General features: G+C 38.7%; 1 protein-coding gene across 4 annotated transcripts in view; it reads right to left on the reverse strand.

The window, feature by feature from the left end:
• Positions 1 to 17,974, reverse strand: part of LOC108757857 (MKL/myocardin-like protein 1) — a 223,559-nt gene that overhangs the window by 15,053 nt on the left and 190,532 nt on the right. Inside the window, exon 2 of one of the 4 annotated variants that reach the window (XM_018502516.1) lies at positions 14,841 to 15,285. The exons of the other annotated variants lie outside the window; for them this stretch is intronic. Coding sequence (XP_018358018.1) covers positions 14,841 to 14,931 — 91 coding nt within the window. The 5' untranslated portion in view covers positions 14,932 to 15,285. The remainder of the gene's footprint in view (positions 1 to 14,840; positions 15,286 to 17,974) is intronic. 4 annotated transcript variants of the gene reach the window in all.

Consider the following 17,974-nt stretch of genomic DNA (forward strand, 5'->3'; position numbering starts at 1 on the left):
ATCGGCCTCCTACGCATCGGCCGCGTCGAGTTCTCGTGTTAATTGCAAAGTTTCCGGATGCCGTGAGATATGGGAACCACGCGCCGCCGCAGGCATTCGCGCCATCCATAGAATGCAGATTTGCACCGGTGCATTCCTTGGGGGAGGCGATTATCCCCACGTGCATCGAGGTATACAGCCTTTACCACTTTGATTCTCGCTTCGGCCGTATCTTCCCTCTGCGATGCAACGCGATTACACGGAAAGAATGGTTTTGATGAAACATTTCACATTTTGCTGGATACAGATCTAAAAGTATAATTTTGTTGGAAATTCAAACTGGTTGATAGAATCTCAAAATTTTTTGCAGCATTACTCATAATTTTTTAGTTTCCAACATAATTATTTTGGTAGTCCAACAAAATTGTTTTCAGATCTGTATTGCGCTAAATTTTAGATCTTTTAACAAAATCTTTTTGTGTACAAATTCACGATAAATAATTCAACGAGCAGTAATCGATCCATTTGTAAGAATAACTGGATAACACTTAATAACATTTAATTAATATTATATAAGGATTGTTATCGATGCGGCCTTACTTGTATAATTTGCGTCACAACTTTCGCATAACTATAATCGTACGAAGAAACGATTTTGCTGAAGCATCTACAAATTTAAATATAGATTTGAAAATAATTTTGATAAATTATCAAAATAATTATGTAGAAAAATTAAACGTGATAAGCAATGCTGCAAAAAGTTTTGACATTCTAGTAGCAAATATTATCGTCAGATGACAGCTGTATGCTAAAAATAAGTGATATTTTAAATTTTTTTTTCGTTTTTGATACAAGCCGATGTTTGCAATAATTAATTTTTAGGATCCTCTTAAATCAGAGTGTTAAATCCACATCATATTGTTCATATCAACATCAACACAGTGAGAATATATAAACATTGGTATAGGATAAATTTATTTCTACATTTTCAGCGTATATATCTATCTCCAAATTTTTAGAATACTCAACAAAGTCATTCTTTTCGTGTTTTATAGAAGTAATAATAGAAACTAATTTTTATTAAAAATCTTGATTAAAATCGTCGAAATATACAATTGTATTTGCGGTCAACATTAGACATGTAATTATTTCGATCTTAATTTCCGAGTTGTGAGACATAACTGAAGACCACCCAAAACTGTCATCAGTTTTACGATTATCTCGCTAACACGTTCCTAACGCGCCTGTTTTACGACGAGACGACCGGCAAATAAATCAGCGCGACCGGAATCCTAAGCGCGGCGTTAAAGTGTTAAAGAGTTCCGGAAGACACCGAATTCCTTCGGCCATCTCATAAATATTACGTCTTCGTGAATTCGTTCCTACTGCTCTGACCCCAATTTCCGGATCTGCTCTTCAACCAATTTCGACAAATCACCGCCTTCCAGCATCGATAATCCCATATGCCACGATCGTGTCGCAAGAAAGCGCATAAAACGCGATATTAATGCATGAACTTACCGCGATGCATTTATCAGGAATTTCTACGACCGGAGGATATTGGCGTTCTAACAGGACAATTTGCAACGTCTAAGCAAAAATTATCAAATCGATATTATCCAGAAAGACCTATGAATATCAGGGAGCTTTTGCAATATATCTTGCTAAATTGTGACGCGTTTATTGGGGATTTCTATGACCACGAGATATTGCATCCTGATAGGATGGAAACTCTGGTAAATAGAAATTTCTCTTTAGTTGGTGTGTTAAGTGTAAAGCTCTATAAATGTTGAATGCTCTCACCATTCTATGATTTGCCTACGGTAAACGCTAACCGTAGATTATCGCAGTGATCTCATGTTCACTGCAAATCCAAGAATGTGTAATAACTGCCTTCATATATATAGTTTAGTTTAACACTTTGCATACATACATGGATTTATATATTTAAACTTGCAATATAATTATATTATTTATTACATTATTTATGTAATTATATATTACTTTTACATGGAAAATTAAATCACATGCATATATGAAGACATCTATTACTTGAATTTGTAATGTTAGAACGCGCTTAGCGAGTTTAATGTTCACCAAAACACGCGGAATTAAAGAAAATTTCTATCTCACAAAAAAAGCACGTAAAATTTTTAATGAAGTCATCGCGAGTCTGATAGAATCCCTTTAGCCATGTCGTCACCGGGACACTGAGTGGGTGGAATAGAAGTCGGGCATTCACGAAATAGAAAGACATGTTGTAAGCCTTCGCGTAAGATACGTTTATGTCGGGCGGGGGTGATCCAATAATACGGCAGCTTTGGGTATAAATAAAGCCTGCGAGCCCGGAGATCGCGAGAGAGGTTGTCTTGTGTCGTCTCCTCTCCTCTGTCATCCTCTCCGGCTCGCTCTTCCCCGTGCAAACGCTTATCTCTCCTGTCCACCACTCTGCGGTCTTCTATCTTCTAATTCTCACTTTGTCCCACGCTTTATTGATCTTTTCTTCCTCTTTCCCCTTCATCGTGTCCTCCTTAAACAGGGCAGCACGTGACAATTTTTCTTTTCTCTTCTTTTTTTTCGAAATAGAAACCAAAGGATCCTCCCCCTCACTCTTATTCCGCCTACGTGATTTTCGAGAGATGAGCGGCGTAAACATCTCGAATACCATGGAATATTCCATTCTCCAAATAACCAGCCACTTTATCAACGCGGTTGCGGAACCCTTAATGGAAACATTGTAGTCATTCTATGCGAACTATTTTAATCTTTCGTTATTTTCTCGTAGTTTAAGAGACAAGAAGTTTTCCGAAGAATCGTGACCTCGGAAATGTTTAATTTACGTGCACTATAATGGAATACTGAATACAAAATTCTCTTAATTAAAATTGCAAACGGATAAAGTGATTTAATTTCTAAAAGCCCATTCTTCATCCATTTGTAAGAATAACCATATTTTCATTCCGGACACGAAATTAATATATTATTAATAAATTCTTTTAATTCCGTTTAATTTTTGCCAAGCTGTACCGACGGTCGGCCTCCCTATTAGAATACTAATTGGAATTCGCCGACGAATTTATTGGCGACTGGTTGAATTTTTCAGTGGCGCGTTTCCCGCCATTGTTTCCTGACGGGCACAGCTGGGCGGAGAATGCACGCCTGTGCACTTACGTCAAAGAGCGGGGAAGAACTGTGAAGGCACAACCGTGAATATCGTCACGATGAGCGCCCGATGGCGTCCGTTTGACGTTCGTTGTACTTAATATTCCGTTCATTACAGCATATTTATATTTAATTGACATTCCCGCGTGTTATTTTCTATTCAATGCGAGCGTTGCGGATGTAGACATCGCATAGACGGACAAAAGATCGCATTAATGACAAACACGTTTATTTATATTATATATTAGATTTAATTGATTTTTCGAACGCACGATCGTATAAATGATAATGACCAAATAATTAAGAAAAGTTTATATGGAAATAAATAAAATTATATTAAATAAAATAATAAAATGTTGAAGTACATAGATAAACTAACTGGTATTAAATATGTCTAAAAAAATTAAAATTTAATTTAATGAAACATTAATAATAAAAAATGGAAGAAATATGGAAAAGTAAATACATTATGATGATATGTGATATTATATAATTATATAATAATAATAATAAGAGATAATAAAAGAATAATTTAAAAAAGTTTTTTCGGGAATAATCAAAATTACAGAAAATATTAAAATATATAGAAGCTAAAATATGTTAAATGTGAAAAGAATTAAAATTTAATTAAATAATGAAATAATGATAAAAAAGGAAGAAACGAAGAAATGCAATAAGATAATATGAAATATTATATGATAAAATTATAACAACATAAGAACAATTAAAAAAAGTTTCTTTGGAAACAAATAAAATTCTATAGCAAAATATTAAAGTAATAGTGTTGAACGGAAAGAATTGAAAGTAATGATAAAGAAACAGGCAGAAATACGGTACGACAATATTGTAATATTGTGTGGTATTACTAGCAAAAATATATTTCATATCCAGTTATATTATATCCATTACAACAAACATTACCGCAGTTAATTAATTATTAATTATCTAAAATTCATATCAATAAAAATACACGCGACAAGCAAATTAACGCACACGGCAATTATTCTGTCCTTGACAAATTACGAACGCCCGGCGCAGACTCGTGTATCTTCGCAATCGTAATGAGAGGGAGGAGAGGCGTGTAATATGCTTATAATTACCCCGCTAGTTAATTCGCCTAATGGGATAATCAGTGTGCTATTTATTTCGTTTTCACGTCGGGGAGCAGCGCCTACGTTCCTCCAGCTGTTCCAGCCGCGCGGCCATGGATCGTTTCGCGGCGCGCGGTAGCCGGGAGGGACGCCGTTTAATGCGCCGATCGTGCGATACGCATACAAACGCACGCATGTATGTACTTATAAGTGACTTATAGAACTCGCGTGCGTCCGCTTCGTGTATATTAGCGCTCTATGTAAGCTTAACACGGCTTCGGCACGCTCCGCCTACCGGCTACGCCTTCTAATCGACGTGCGCACTTGTTTCTTTCGTAATGTCCCCCTCGAGGAGCAATAATGACGCGCGTATTTACATTTTTCCCTTGTGTTTATTATTACGAGATCCCCGAGCGCGACATGTTGCACTTTGAGTTTTCTGCGCACTTAACGATCGATTTATCCCTGATGCGCAAACGGCTTTATCTTTGTTGGTCATCAGCATCGTGTCTATCGCGAGTAAATGTATCGTTTCTTTTAAAAAATATGGGATGTACCGACTTTTCAATTTTTTTTTTTTTTAGAAACAACAATGAAATACTTTGTAGAAAATATTATAGGAATTATTTTAATAAGTAGTTTAGAATTGCATGGAAGAATTTAAAATAGAGCAATTATTTCTTTGCATAGGTATTAATATTTACATCGCATATTACGTATTAATGCTGAGGTGATATTTTTCGCAATAAGTTCTTTGCAGTGTTTTATGATGCTCATTAACATCATTATTAAATTGATCATCGATGTAATTTGCGTTATTGTGTAATTTAATGTTATTTTCAGCTTTTTTTCAGTTTATGATTGCGTTTCAAACCCGACAAATTAAATCAGCGCGCAATTTTTCTTATAGAACTGGAAAATGTATTTGCAAATTTAAATATGAATATTATCGAGCCCGAAGATTTGTTTCGATCGAAAATAGGATTCTTTCTGTTATTTAATTTATTGTTGTCGGATTAATTTTTCACTTATAATTATGTGTCGTGAATTTCGATACAATCGCATAGTAACAAATAATTGTACTATTTGAAATAATTTCCTGCAATTCTAAACTACATGTTAACCTTCTGGAGCTGATGGTGAGTCTATTAAATTCTTACAATTAATTATCATTTATATCTCTTTCTCAAAAATATCACAATTTAATTTTCTTTATTTGTTACATCTGCAAATTTAGATTATTCTTATTAAAATCTACTTATTAATATTGATTTATTAATACAAATTATGTTATTATGATTCTTTAAAATTAATTACACTAAAAAAAATTGATTAAATATATAATGTGTCTTTAATTAATACTTAGAGAACAGATTTATTTTTTAAATCTTATTCTTTTTTGAGTAGATTTGTTACAATTTATGATACTATTTCAGCGCCATTATAATGGCTTTCCCGTCCTGTAAAAGTTAATATAAATTAAATGAGTCTTGCAGACTCAACGCCAATAACTACTCGTATGTTACAGATTTTGATGTCAGCTCCGGGGAGGTTAAAATAATTATCACACACAGATTTCCTTCAAGATCTGCTATCTGTGCTTCTATACTACATGATATGTGCATCGCATGTTGCTCCAAACCCCCCATTTCAGAAATATATTCTAAAGAATAGATTTAATTTAATTTGAAATGTAACTTCTCGGGTCTCAGGTGGTTCCACGAGCCTTTGGCTTATCTTCATATACCGCATTTAATATGAGAATGCGCGAGTTCCGGATCGAGCGATCATCGCGTGCGAAGGGCGTGTAAAAAATTCCGGAGTCAGCTCGCTAGAAACGATCGGTCCCCATCCGACATCTCGCCGTATCTGTACCATTTACTATGTCGCTCGCTCTAAAAGAAAGAGAGAAAGAGCGAGAGAAAGAAAGAGAGAGGATATACCGAGTCAACCGTCTGGCGCTCGTAAATTCTGCTCGAAATTCTTAAATATCACGATTCCCTCTCTATTTCTCGCCTCCTCGTCCCCCGTCGCCTCCGAGGAGAGGAAACCAGTATTTTTAATCGCGCGCGTTTCTTCCCGCTTCACCTCCCACGACCCACGCATCGAACGTTGCACCACACGCTTGCGATGGGCCACGCAAGCCAGGAGGACGCAGGATGAGAGAGACGCGTGCGCACGATGTTCCTCCTAAAAACGGGGTTAACAACACTGAAATCTATTTATTTACCGGGATAAATCACCGGGAGCTTTACGGCGGAGTATATTACGCAAATCGGGGTGTTATATCAATCGACAAGAAGGTCGCATCCCTTTTTCCTCTTTCGCGTTTTTCCCATCCTGTTCGCAATCTCCTCCCACAACATCTTCTACCTTTTTTTCTTCTCTTCCGCTGTTTTTCTTCAACGGCCGCATTTCTCGATGTTCTCGTTTTTTTTTTGCAGAGCGGATGCCGTGAAGATTTGCATTGCATTTGACGAAAAAGTTACGATACTTTAACGGATAAGCCGTTATTTCGCACTTTTCTGCATAGAGCATTTGTCTAGAAAATGATGCAAGTTTGTTTAAAAAAAAATCTTATAAAAATATATATTGTAGCGTCAAAAATGTCTTTAAATAAATTAGATATCCCACACGTTTTATATTGTATGTAGATTAAAACGTTTTCAACATAAATGCGTTGAGCTTGTGATTTTTCTCTTTTCCTCTGTTTGAATCTTTTTATTCTTCTTCCTTGATATCGTATTCCTTTTTTTCGCTCTGCTTGGAAAACGACGACGACGCACGAGGTGCCGAATAGACGTCTGGCGCGTTGCATCGTACTTCAAGCTTGTAAAGCTTCGCCATTACTACCAATATTTCACGATCTTCATCTTTATCGCACAATTAACGTCATAAGCGCGAGACATGTTTTTGAGAAATTTTAATTGACATTGCAGATGCAAAATAAATGTTTATTAACAAGCTATTTCTTATAATTTGCAATTATAGTGATTTTTCATGAACGTAAGTAGGAGGCTGCATCTTGAGACATATTAATTACACTAGTTTATAAGGTTTGTGCAAAAACACATGAAGACTGCTTTTAAGGTAATTTTCGACGCTAAGCTCAAATCTGTCATCGAAATATTTCCATCAAGTCTGATTTCAGAGATGTAAAGCGATATCTTTCCAATATATAGTGAAATTTTATTAGAATTAGAAAACAAATTAGAAGTATTGAGTGCTTAATTTTTTTTTATATGGTTTTTAGGTCTCCCTTAATCAAAAACTTCGAATAATATCATCCAAATGTTACAAGAGAATTATATTAACTCTAGTAGTTTCAAGTGCGGTTTAGATTTAGGACGACAAATCGGTTGGAGGAGGAGTTCAGAAATTACCGAGAGAAATCGTTCGACATCTGTGTTACGATAATTACCGCGTGTGGGCCGACAATGCTTCTACTGACAATGCCTATACTGACAAGATGGGTGTTAGTATCGGTATTGTTCCAAGCATTCGTCTGTTGCGTTTCGACTATCATACTGGTAAATCAATCGTTTTTGCGTGATAAACACCTGCCACCGTTCAAAAGCGAGAGACGCGATGTACTTCTTACAGGCGAAAGTTGGCCCCTGAGGCATATTAATTAGTAATTGCAAGAAACGAATCGCCAGGCAAACACTACTCTGTATCACATCGCGAGCTCGATCACGATGTATGTAACGTTTTTGTCTCGCGCGATTTCGCAAAGGATTATTACAGGAACAGGCGCGCGATGTCGACCGATCGGAAAGAGAGAGTCAATCGCGCGCAATCGTCATTATCCCTTAAAAGGTGGGGTAACCGTAAATAGGTGTTACATTTCAGAATGCACAAAACTGCGAATATTAGAGGTAAAGGGACATAATAACGGAAAAAATGCCTGATTTTAAACGCTCTGTAATTAATTTTTTTTCTTTAGTAAGGATGTTTAACGTCGGTCATTTGCATCTTCCGATAGCAACGTGAATCTTTTAGTTTCAGTGCAGATGTTTCTATTGTTCTAGATTATTTAAAAATCTAGAAAAATTCTTGTCACTTTTAGCGATGAGTTTTTTTTTTACTATCACCAAAATTTAATTGTAGTTCACCTATTTTTTATAGATTTTTAAGTATCTACCAGAATTCATCAAAACTTCGATTGTGCTTTCAAAGTCCAACTTGATCGATAAAAGATTAAAAACTTGTTATTCATATCAAGTTTTCGTGATGTTATGAATATATTGCAGTGCAATTTTGCATCTCCTCCAAACGAGTGGATTACGTCATAGAATTTCGCAAAGCGATGTTCTGGATGGTCGCGTGTCAGGAGTTTAATAGTGTTCTCCACTGGGAAAACTATAGTGCAACATTGGTACAATTGAGTGCAAATTAGTTTACACATTTTCAGTGTTAATGAATAATTCCTTTTAAGATTATAAGACTATCATGACAATAAAGAATATGTAATCAAAAGGATTAAAATGTGAATTGATTTACATTCAAATGCATTCATGTTCTTTTCTGTATCAATGTAGTTTAATTTTAATCTCGGTTCAACTAACTGTCCATCTTTTTTAATTCTAGGAATTAGAAAAAGATGAATAGTTGAATTGAGATCAAAATTAATCTACATTGATAAAAACGGGCATCAGTGTACACCAGTGCTGCACTACAGTTTTCCCAGTGGTCAACGCTGAAAAACGCTACATTTGCTGATCATCGACCGAGCCTCTCGTTGAAGCCGCGGAAAACGCGGGTCGTCAAGAAAGCGATATGCACGCATCGCAACCTCGCGCGCGCGCCCACCCACGTGTCCGTCCGCGCGCGTTTAGTTTCACGTTTGCTGGCGTGCTGGATGCTGCGCGGGGCTCGCACGCCCCTCCAGGTGAAACTGTTTCCTGTGTCGCAAGCCGCATCTCTCATTCCTGAAGGGTTTGCCACTCTCTCTCTCTCTCTCTCTTTCCTCCTCGACTTCCCCCCCTCGTAGCCTCGCTCGCGCTCGCGTGCGCCGTCTTCTTTCTCTTGCGGCGTAGTAATATATCTGGCCCGCGTGGGCGGCCCACGTGGGCTTGACAGCTAAGCCCACGGGAAACTGGTTACACCCACAACTACGTTCCGACTTTATGCCGCGAAGAGAAGAGGCACACGCCAGGTAGATACATACACACTTTGCTCGAGCACGCCGGCTGGCTGACTGATATTTTGGTAAGCAGTGGACACGTGGCAGTCTCTGTCTCCGATAAAACTGTCTTTTTAATCGATTCGTTGGCACCAATTTTCCAACATTCAAAAATATGTGACAACATCGTGACAGGGAATATCAATTTGTTTTCTTCGAACTAATACGATGATGGCTTTTATGTATTTTCGTATATATTTCTCAAGAGCTGTGGTGAGATTTGAGAGTCGCGATCGCTGTGGAGAAATTGATTCGACCTCAATAATAATGCCATTATAATTTATGCTAATAGGCAAAGCGTCAAATCTATTTTCATTTCCCTTCGCATTGATAAAGAAGGAGATAGGCATATATTAAATTGATGAAAACTTTGGAAACACAATAATTTTTAATCTTATAAATCATTCTTTAGGGGTTTAATGGGTCCAGATGACAACTCGCAAGTTAGATCTCTCTAATACATCCAGGCCATATTCCAATATATACTGTCAGTACTGAAGTACTCTCTACTCTCTAAAATCTTTGGAGTGGACTCTCACTCTTACAAATTGAGCCACACTTTTTCAAGACTGGCTCTGTTTTTATTCTTTAGAATAAAATTCCACTTCAAAGACCTTAGAAAGTACATAAACCATAAATTTTTAGTACGAAGTATATCGGAACACGGCCCAAGTTTATTTCGCACTCTTTACAACAAATTTCCACCTTTTTTCGCGTTGAAGGCACATTAACGAGGATCGACAGTGCGTCTGTGCCATTTCTCACGAAAAAGTGGCAGCTCTTGAGCGCGGAGAGAGGAGGAAGACCTCGTTTCCGCGGAAAGGGAGTCGCTGTTGGCGGAAAAACGGCGTCGAGCAAGCTCATCTAGCGTGTCTAATAAACACGAGCATCTTCCGTCTTAGCGTTTTTCTCCGCGTGCGTGCAGACGTGCGTGCATGCGTGAGCGCGAGCACGCGGTTACGCACACGCTTTGCGGACAATTAATTTATCTCTCGGGGCGGTCTGAGATCGCGCTCGCGCTCAGACTCTGCACTCGCAGACGTACGAAGGAACGGATGGACGGACGGACGGACGGACACGAACCGTTCCAGAAATGGAGTTGGTTTCGCCGGTTGAGATACGATCGTATACGTACGTATGTACGTAGCGCACATATCGTACGGCGACCGTACGTGGAGAAAAACGCCATAACTCCGCGTCGTATATGGCGGCAATGCACAGGTGCATCCACCCCGCAACCCCCCCCTCGCGTCATCGTTGCCACCATGTCCTCGTCCCTTCGTCCCTCGATCGAACGTGCGTGCAGAATGCCAATTGTTTCTCCGCCTCTTCGTAGATACTTCGCTCGCGCTCGCGATATCAGGACACGCTGAGCTGGTTCTCTCCGTTTCACGCCGTCCTCTTCGTTCCTCCTTCTCCTCCTCGCATCCCCGACGATGATCCCCGTTGCTTTCCTCTTGTTCCGCCCCTTCTCGCTCGCTGAAAACCCGATTGCGATACTCGGATGGTGTAGGTATCGCATACCCTATCCCCCTTACGATCCTCGTTTCTATCTCCCTCTCTCTCGTATTTCTCCCCCTCCCCCCCCTCTCTCTCTCTCTTTTGTAGAGAGACCCGGTTGCGATATCTTCGAGAGTTCGTAAGAGATACTTCTTCTGCGACTCTGTATTATCTGGCTTCTTATTTCAGCCGCTTCGCCAAAGACAAACGGCACAAACGATATGATAAAAAATAATTAGTATGTACGTCGGCTCGTTTCTAGAAATAGACTGGTCGCATAATCGCGCGCCGATTCCGAGACCGCTTTGGAAACCTGCAATCGACTTGGAGTGTAACGCTGCCGTGGGGCCCATGTGCGAGGGAACTTATACGTTAACGCGATCGGTCGCTTGCTTCATCCCGAAGAACATTTCTCAAAGACGGCGCCTCCTTCTGAGAGATCGAGCGAGCCGCGAGGGAGGAGCGAAATTCAATTCTGTCAGACCAACATGGATTACTGTCTGTTTATTACGTCAACATGATAGACTTTTAGATTAGACACAACATTTTTATCGAAATCTCGTAAATATTGGACGATGTTCAGCCAATGAGCTCTATATAATATTTCATAGTAAGCCATCCGAGTGGAATGGTTATTCCAATTCTTATTGTTAGACAATAACATTCTTCTGTAATGTTTTTTTTGTCAGGGATTCACTGATTGATGTTATTTTATGATCACAAATAGGAAAGAATAAAAAAAACAAGTATTAGTATGTCTTCTTTTTTTTTATCGGACTACAGAGTTTTCTGTAATTTAATATAGAGAAAGGTCGCAGCATATTGTAGAATTCTCGTAGAATTCACTGTATTTATTTAAAAACTCTCAACCCTTCACAAAATGCCACTTATCGTTTTGTTACTGGTGCAACACATTATATATGTCCAATCCAACTTTCATTGCTTATAACTTGCATAAAAATGAACGTATTGTAAAACAATTTTTTGTTCACTCGAAATGCTAAATACTAAGGAATACAATAGTATCAAGAAAATATATGTATTTTGTAACCAATATAGTAATCAATGTAGTAAGCAATATAATAATTATAAGCAATAAAGTAATCAGAAGTTTTGATTAAAACAATTTTTAAAAAGCTGGTTATACCAGGGAGAGTAGCATTGAAGGATTAATTAGTTGTCGAAGGAAATTTTCAAAGGGAAGTTGTCTTGTAGTTCTTTTTATCTGACGTGCTCTTCTATTTTTCTAGACGGATTTCAACTGGATTTCGATGAAATAGTATCGCTTGGCGGACGACACGCCTCATCGAGCAACGAGGTATAACCGCGAGAGCCACCGAAAGACACATTTGCGCGCGGTGAGAGTTGACTTTATGAATGAACGAGCGAAGGGCGAGCGTAGGCGAGCCCACGCGCTTTATCATAATCGAGACCTCCCGGCCTAGTCGCGCCTGCCATAAGTGCCCAGGCATAGAGCAAGGTTGCTCGTGAAATCGAACGCGTTTTGCTCGCCCATTCGACTACGATTACGCTGGTTGCGTGCGCGTCGCGGATGAATGAAACCGCGCGGCCGTTCGTTTCTTCATTCATGCTCGCGCGATTTCGTAAGCGCCCTTTCACGCCTTCGAGGGATCCTTCCTCGGCGCGAATGTTGCGAGAAGGTTTCAGGTGACTTGACTCGCGACTACTTCTTACTACTTCTGTTCTATTGCAATTGTGACTGAAGAATTCGACGATTAGTGTTGATAAATTTAAGGATGTATTACATGTATTTTTGACCAAATTAAGAAATTATAGATATTTGAGAGTACAATACAAAAAATTTGATGGCACTTTAGAACCTGAATACAAAATTATTTTTAAAAAAAGTACATATTTTTAAAAAATAATTAAGATAAAATGAGAAAATGTTCATTTAAACTATATGTATTGTTAAATATAAATATTGAACCTTATTGAACTGTTTCATGTGTATACAATATTCATATTTATATGGAAAGTATAAATTTTCAATTCCAATCATTTTTTGCAAAGAATGAATACAGTAATTTTTTAATATAATATTTAATCCAGGAATAGGGATGATTTTTACATCCTAGAAACAAGAAAATAAAGCTTAGTCGTAATAATTTTGTTTTTTACTAAGAAATTCTTACCTATCTTTTATTTCTTCTTACATTTTTCAGAAAATACAAAATCTATACCTATATATAATAATCTCAAATGCCAATAAATTGTAGAGCGATCAATAATACATAAATTACATACATTAATGCATGTAATTAATAATACTGATTTTTATTTAGAATTTAAAAACATCCTAGATGATTGTTTACTTAAAAAACATTTAGTTTATTATTCCGGGGTGAAGCGACCGTCAATTTTTAGAATATATGGAAAATATATCGGAAAATGAGCATACAAAAATGGTAAAATGATTAGCTCCGTTAACTCGCCTTCTAGAAATAGAATTTATTTCTCTCGGGTGGAAAATAATTACAACTACAGGATCGAGTTTTCAACGTTCGCGCCATTTATCCGCCGGGAGATTCTCTCGTACTGACAGATCGAACAAGACAGACAGCCATTACCCTGAGGCACAAGAGGTACCTCCCTTCGTACCTTCGCTTCCTTCCTCCGTCAGTCCGTCAGTCAGTCTGTCACCTTAACACGAATACGCCACGGGGATGAATAATCCATGGGGCTCGGAGTGCGCGCCAAGAGAAAGAGAAAGAGAAAGAGAGATATATATATGTATATATAGAGAGAGATCAAGACAATGTACGCGTCCCACACGGGAATTTCAGGTGTTTCGACTAACGAGCGATTTGCATGAAACGAGGACGTACGCACGCAACGGCAAAGAGAGGAGGACAACGAAGGAGGACGAACCAGTTTCGAATCGCGTCGATACACATTCGTAACTGCGTAATGCGTGTAAGTCGACGTAAGCGTCCTGTCGTCTCCTCTTCCCGATTTCCCCTTTGGAAACGGCGAAGTAAGACAGAGAGAAAAAAACAGTGAACGCAATTAAACATGATAATAATAATAATAACGATAATAACAGTCGGCTGCGCTCCGACAGAACCTAATTAATTCCTTCGGCCATCAATACACTTTACATTTTTACGTAATAACGGCATTGCCTTTTCACGCAGACTGTTAATGTAAAACGGCAGATTTTTTTTGCCACGTAAAAATAAAGCAGGACGTCGGGAGGACGTCGTCGGATGCTGTCATCCGTGGATTCCTCGAATGCCGTTCGGTCCTGCGATATTTTTGCCGGTCGTATTTCATGGAACGCGTTCGTCGCGCGCAATTATACCGCGAGCGGTGACAGGTGTACGCACGATTCAACGCGGAAAGTAATAACCGAAGATCAGGAGAGAGAGAGAGAGAGAGAGAGAGAGAGAGGAGAAGGGAGTTTCTCTCCCTCCTCCTTCTACAATACTCGGGGGTCTCCTTCGTTACATAAATTGCGAGAAACGTTCTGTCACGCGTTTCATTCCCTCTCCCTGGCCGGTGCTGCCCGCCTTTATGCAACGCACGCTATGAATTATTGCGCAAGGGAAAAAAAATAATTAACCGCCTTAATAACGGCTCTTAAAATTCCGTGCGGAACGAGCGCGGAATTGTCCGCCGAGTTGTTGTCGATGGTAACGGGTCAGGTGGATAACGAGGGCTGTTTTTAAAGCGCCGTACGTTTCAAGCGGTCTTATCGTCTGGCTTTTATTTCCCGTCTCACGGGTCATCCTCGCGGGTCCCAATTATGCACGTTGTGCACGGAAGGTGGACAAAAGGAGAGACAAAAGGAAAGGCGTGAAATGCGCCTCCAGAGAGATATCACTTCGTAGGGTGAAACCGCCGTACTAAACGCTCGCGACATGATGCGGCATTAAGATAAAAATCGTGTCATTCATTACCTTTATCTCGTTTGATGCGTCTGCAAATGGCGCACATACGTCGGCCGCAGTGCTGCCTCTCGGGCTTCTGCTCGGTGTCCAGGGTAACCATGGTGCTTGTATACGTGGTGCTGCACGTACGATAAATTATATTTCCGTCTTATCATACGCGGCAGGACGTATATTGCGGCGTTCAACACCTCACGCGCTGCCCGTGCGAGTCATTCTGTGAAACATCCTCGTCCCACATTTTTCACGAAACACAATTCTTCAGAAGAAACAAGACGAGGACGGATAACGCGTGCACAGAGACGCGTTGACTCCTTTTTTTACGCGAGTCGCGCGTTTATCATGGAATTCGCGGATTGATCGACGAACAGCGATTGTTTCGTTATGGCTGATGAGAAACGATTATTCTCGGTCCATCCCTCGAAATGATGAACGATGCTCCTGCGTTTATCGGTTCCTGCAAGTCGACGATTCATGTCGGTTGAGTGTCGATTGTAACGAGAAGGAACCGCCAAATCGTTCACGATCGACACTGTGCGTCAAGCGTTGCGAGGTGTTTGACGAAGCGATAACACGTAATCTTCAAATTTCTAAATACGATTTTCACATAATGAAGTCCCTTAAGTCTTAGTACACATGATAATTTTACCGATTTTATGATGGGTCACTCGGGTTAATTTTCTACACTAAGAAAAATATCTGGTGGGATTAATCGAAATTGTGATTAAAAATGTACGAATCGCAGAATTTTTTGGATTAAATCTATCAGAATTCTAGTTAAGATAATCAAATGATGAATTCTAATTGATATAACCAGAATCTTCTGGTTCGTCTATTTTCAATCGGACATCGGTTCGTATATTTTTTCAGTGTTGTATTAACAAATTATTAAGTATTATATACACTCTTTAATAAGTCTTACGTATACTTTAACATCATTAGAAAGTATTTGTAAAATTATGTATTAAAAAGCAAGAAAAGGATAGAGGCCATTATTTAGCCAGGTGCTCCCCGTATTTCAAAGAAAAGAAATGCGCAGGACATGAATGATCCAATCATATGTACTAAGGGTTAATTCTTCGCAGCTGACGGTTGGGGATCTATTAGATCCACTCAATTATATCCCTGCGGAGCTGACGGTGAGTCTAATGGATCTAATTATATTTTTTGTGGTCACATCTCCAAACGACCCCCCATTAATTGTATGAAAAATTAAATCTCGATGAAATGAGTTAGTTTTCACATATAATGTAGCTTGTAATATGGCAAACAAAAAATATTATTGACACAAGGCTCAATAATGAAACTGTGATGTATCAAATGTGCTCTATGAACACAAGTTTTACATCTTTGTGTACACCACATTGTAAGACTACATTATATAAGTTTAAAAAACTATATAGTTTATTTTTTCCCGAGGCCCAATTATTTTTCATATAATTAGTATGACGTTCTTCAAATTATTGTTATTAAAATAGACTTATAATTCTTAATTCTTTTTTATACGAGTTACGTCATTTTGAGATTAATAAATCTCCTTGAAATTAATAAGTGTCTCAACATAAATTAAATAAGTCGCACAGACTCAATGTCAGTATAATTGTGTTACAAATAATGTCAGCTTCGAAGGGATAATCTCAGTTCAACACCTCGCAACGCCCATTAGCTTTTACATGATCGATATCTTCCGTCGGTCCAGCCTCTGTGAAATCGTACGCTGCGCTTTGGAACTTACTGCGACATCGAGATTTACACAGCAGTTTAGTAAGTTCCTTAATCACGCACATTTTTAAACAATCGTCCCTCGTGACGTAACGCTTTCACCCACGTTCTTGTCTCAATTGCTCTTTGCACCGCGCGCGGTCCGAATTTCACGCCCGTTTTCTCCGCGACAAGAGGCTCGGATATACAATACTCTCGAGGACATGATTTCACGTTCGATCTGTTGATCGCCGTTTAATGTGTCAGCAGTCACACGTGCGCGCACGCGAGTCTTTCTGACCGCAACGTTGACGTGGCGCGACATATTTATTTATTTTTTTATTAGATCATCTTCATTTGCATATCGCTTCGATATTACGGTTCAGGGAAATGAATTATGATTATACAATATTATGCTGCCATGCCCTGATGACATTAAACGTTTTAATGGATAATTCTTGACTCAGGACACGCGTATAGGTCGCGTCCCACCCATAATGTCACACTAACTGAATGACACGTCGCGCGTTTGTTAACTCCTTGGATTGCTTGTTACGCGAGCATTATGTTCTTTCATAATTTATATGAATCACAGCTGAGAGATCTGTATCCTCGTGCACGATGACACGAGTGCGAATAAGTCAGTTAAAAAAGATTGTTAACGCACAGAGATTACACGGGAATTGATCAATATTTCGTAAGATTACTTGTGCTAATTTTAAAATGAGATTTATTTCGCCCTAGTTGAATTGTAGTCTATATTTCTAAAGCAAAAAGTTCCCTCAATTTATATTTATTCTCCGGTCGTTATGAGTTCTTACAGAAAATACTAGCTAATTTATTGTTGAAAAACAGTAATTAATTATTCTGATTTGGAGTACTAATATATACTGAACAACAATGCTTTTAATACCCAAAATAAGTAATTAATAATTTCTTTCAGTATTAGATTTCTGTAAGAGTGCAGTTATACAAAAGTACAATCAATTATCCCCCCCAGCAACCCATTATACATACATTTAATATAACTTTAATTAGATTATTTTATAAGGTTGACTGCAGTAATTTCAATATTTACCCCATCCTAGCTGAATTTTAATATTTTCTACGTAAAAAATTCCTTTAATTTACACGAATTATTTTGATATTGCTCGTCTCCTCTCAACTTAAGCATGTTTCTCCTCACGCGGGAGGATTAATGGCAGGCGTGGCAAATATTCAATTTATCGTTGAACTTTTCGTCCCGTTTGTCATTTTACTGCGCCCTAGGCGAACCGCGTCGCACCTCGAGGAGTCACGAGCGGTCACGGCTAATTAAGCTCGATTCAATTTAATTAATCCCCTTGATAACCCCTTACCGCTCTTCATCGGGGTTAGCCCTCCTCGGGGCAATTAGCGCGAAGAATCGTGGGCAGTTGTACAGCCTAATCGTATCGAATTAATAG

This window comes from Trachymyrmex cornetzi, unplaced genomic scaffold, assembly GCF_001594075.2.
Source record: "Trachymyrmex cornetzi isolate Tcor2-1 unplaced genomic scaffold, Tcor1.1 scaffold147, whole genome shotgun sequence".
NCBI lineage: Eukaryota > Metazoa > Arthropoda > Insecta > Hymenoptera > Formicidae > Trachymyrmex > Trachymyrmex cornetzi.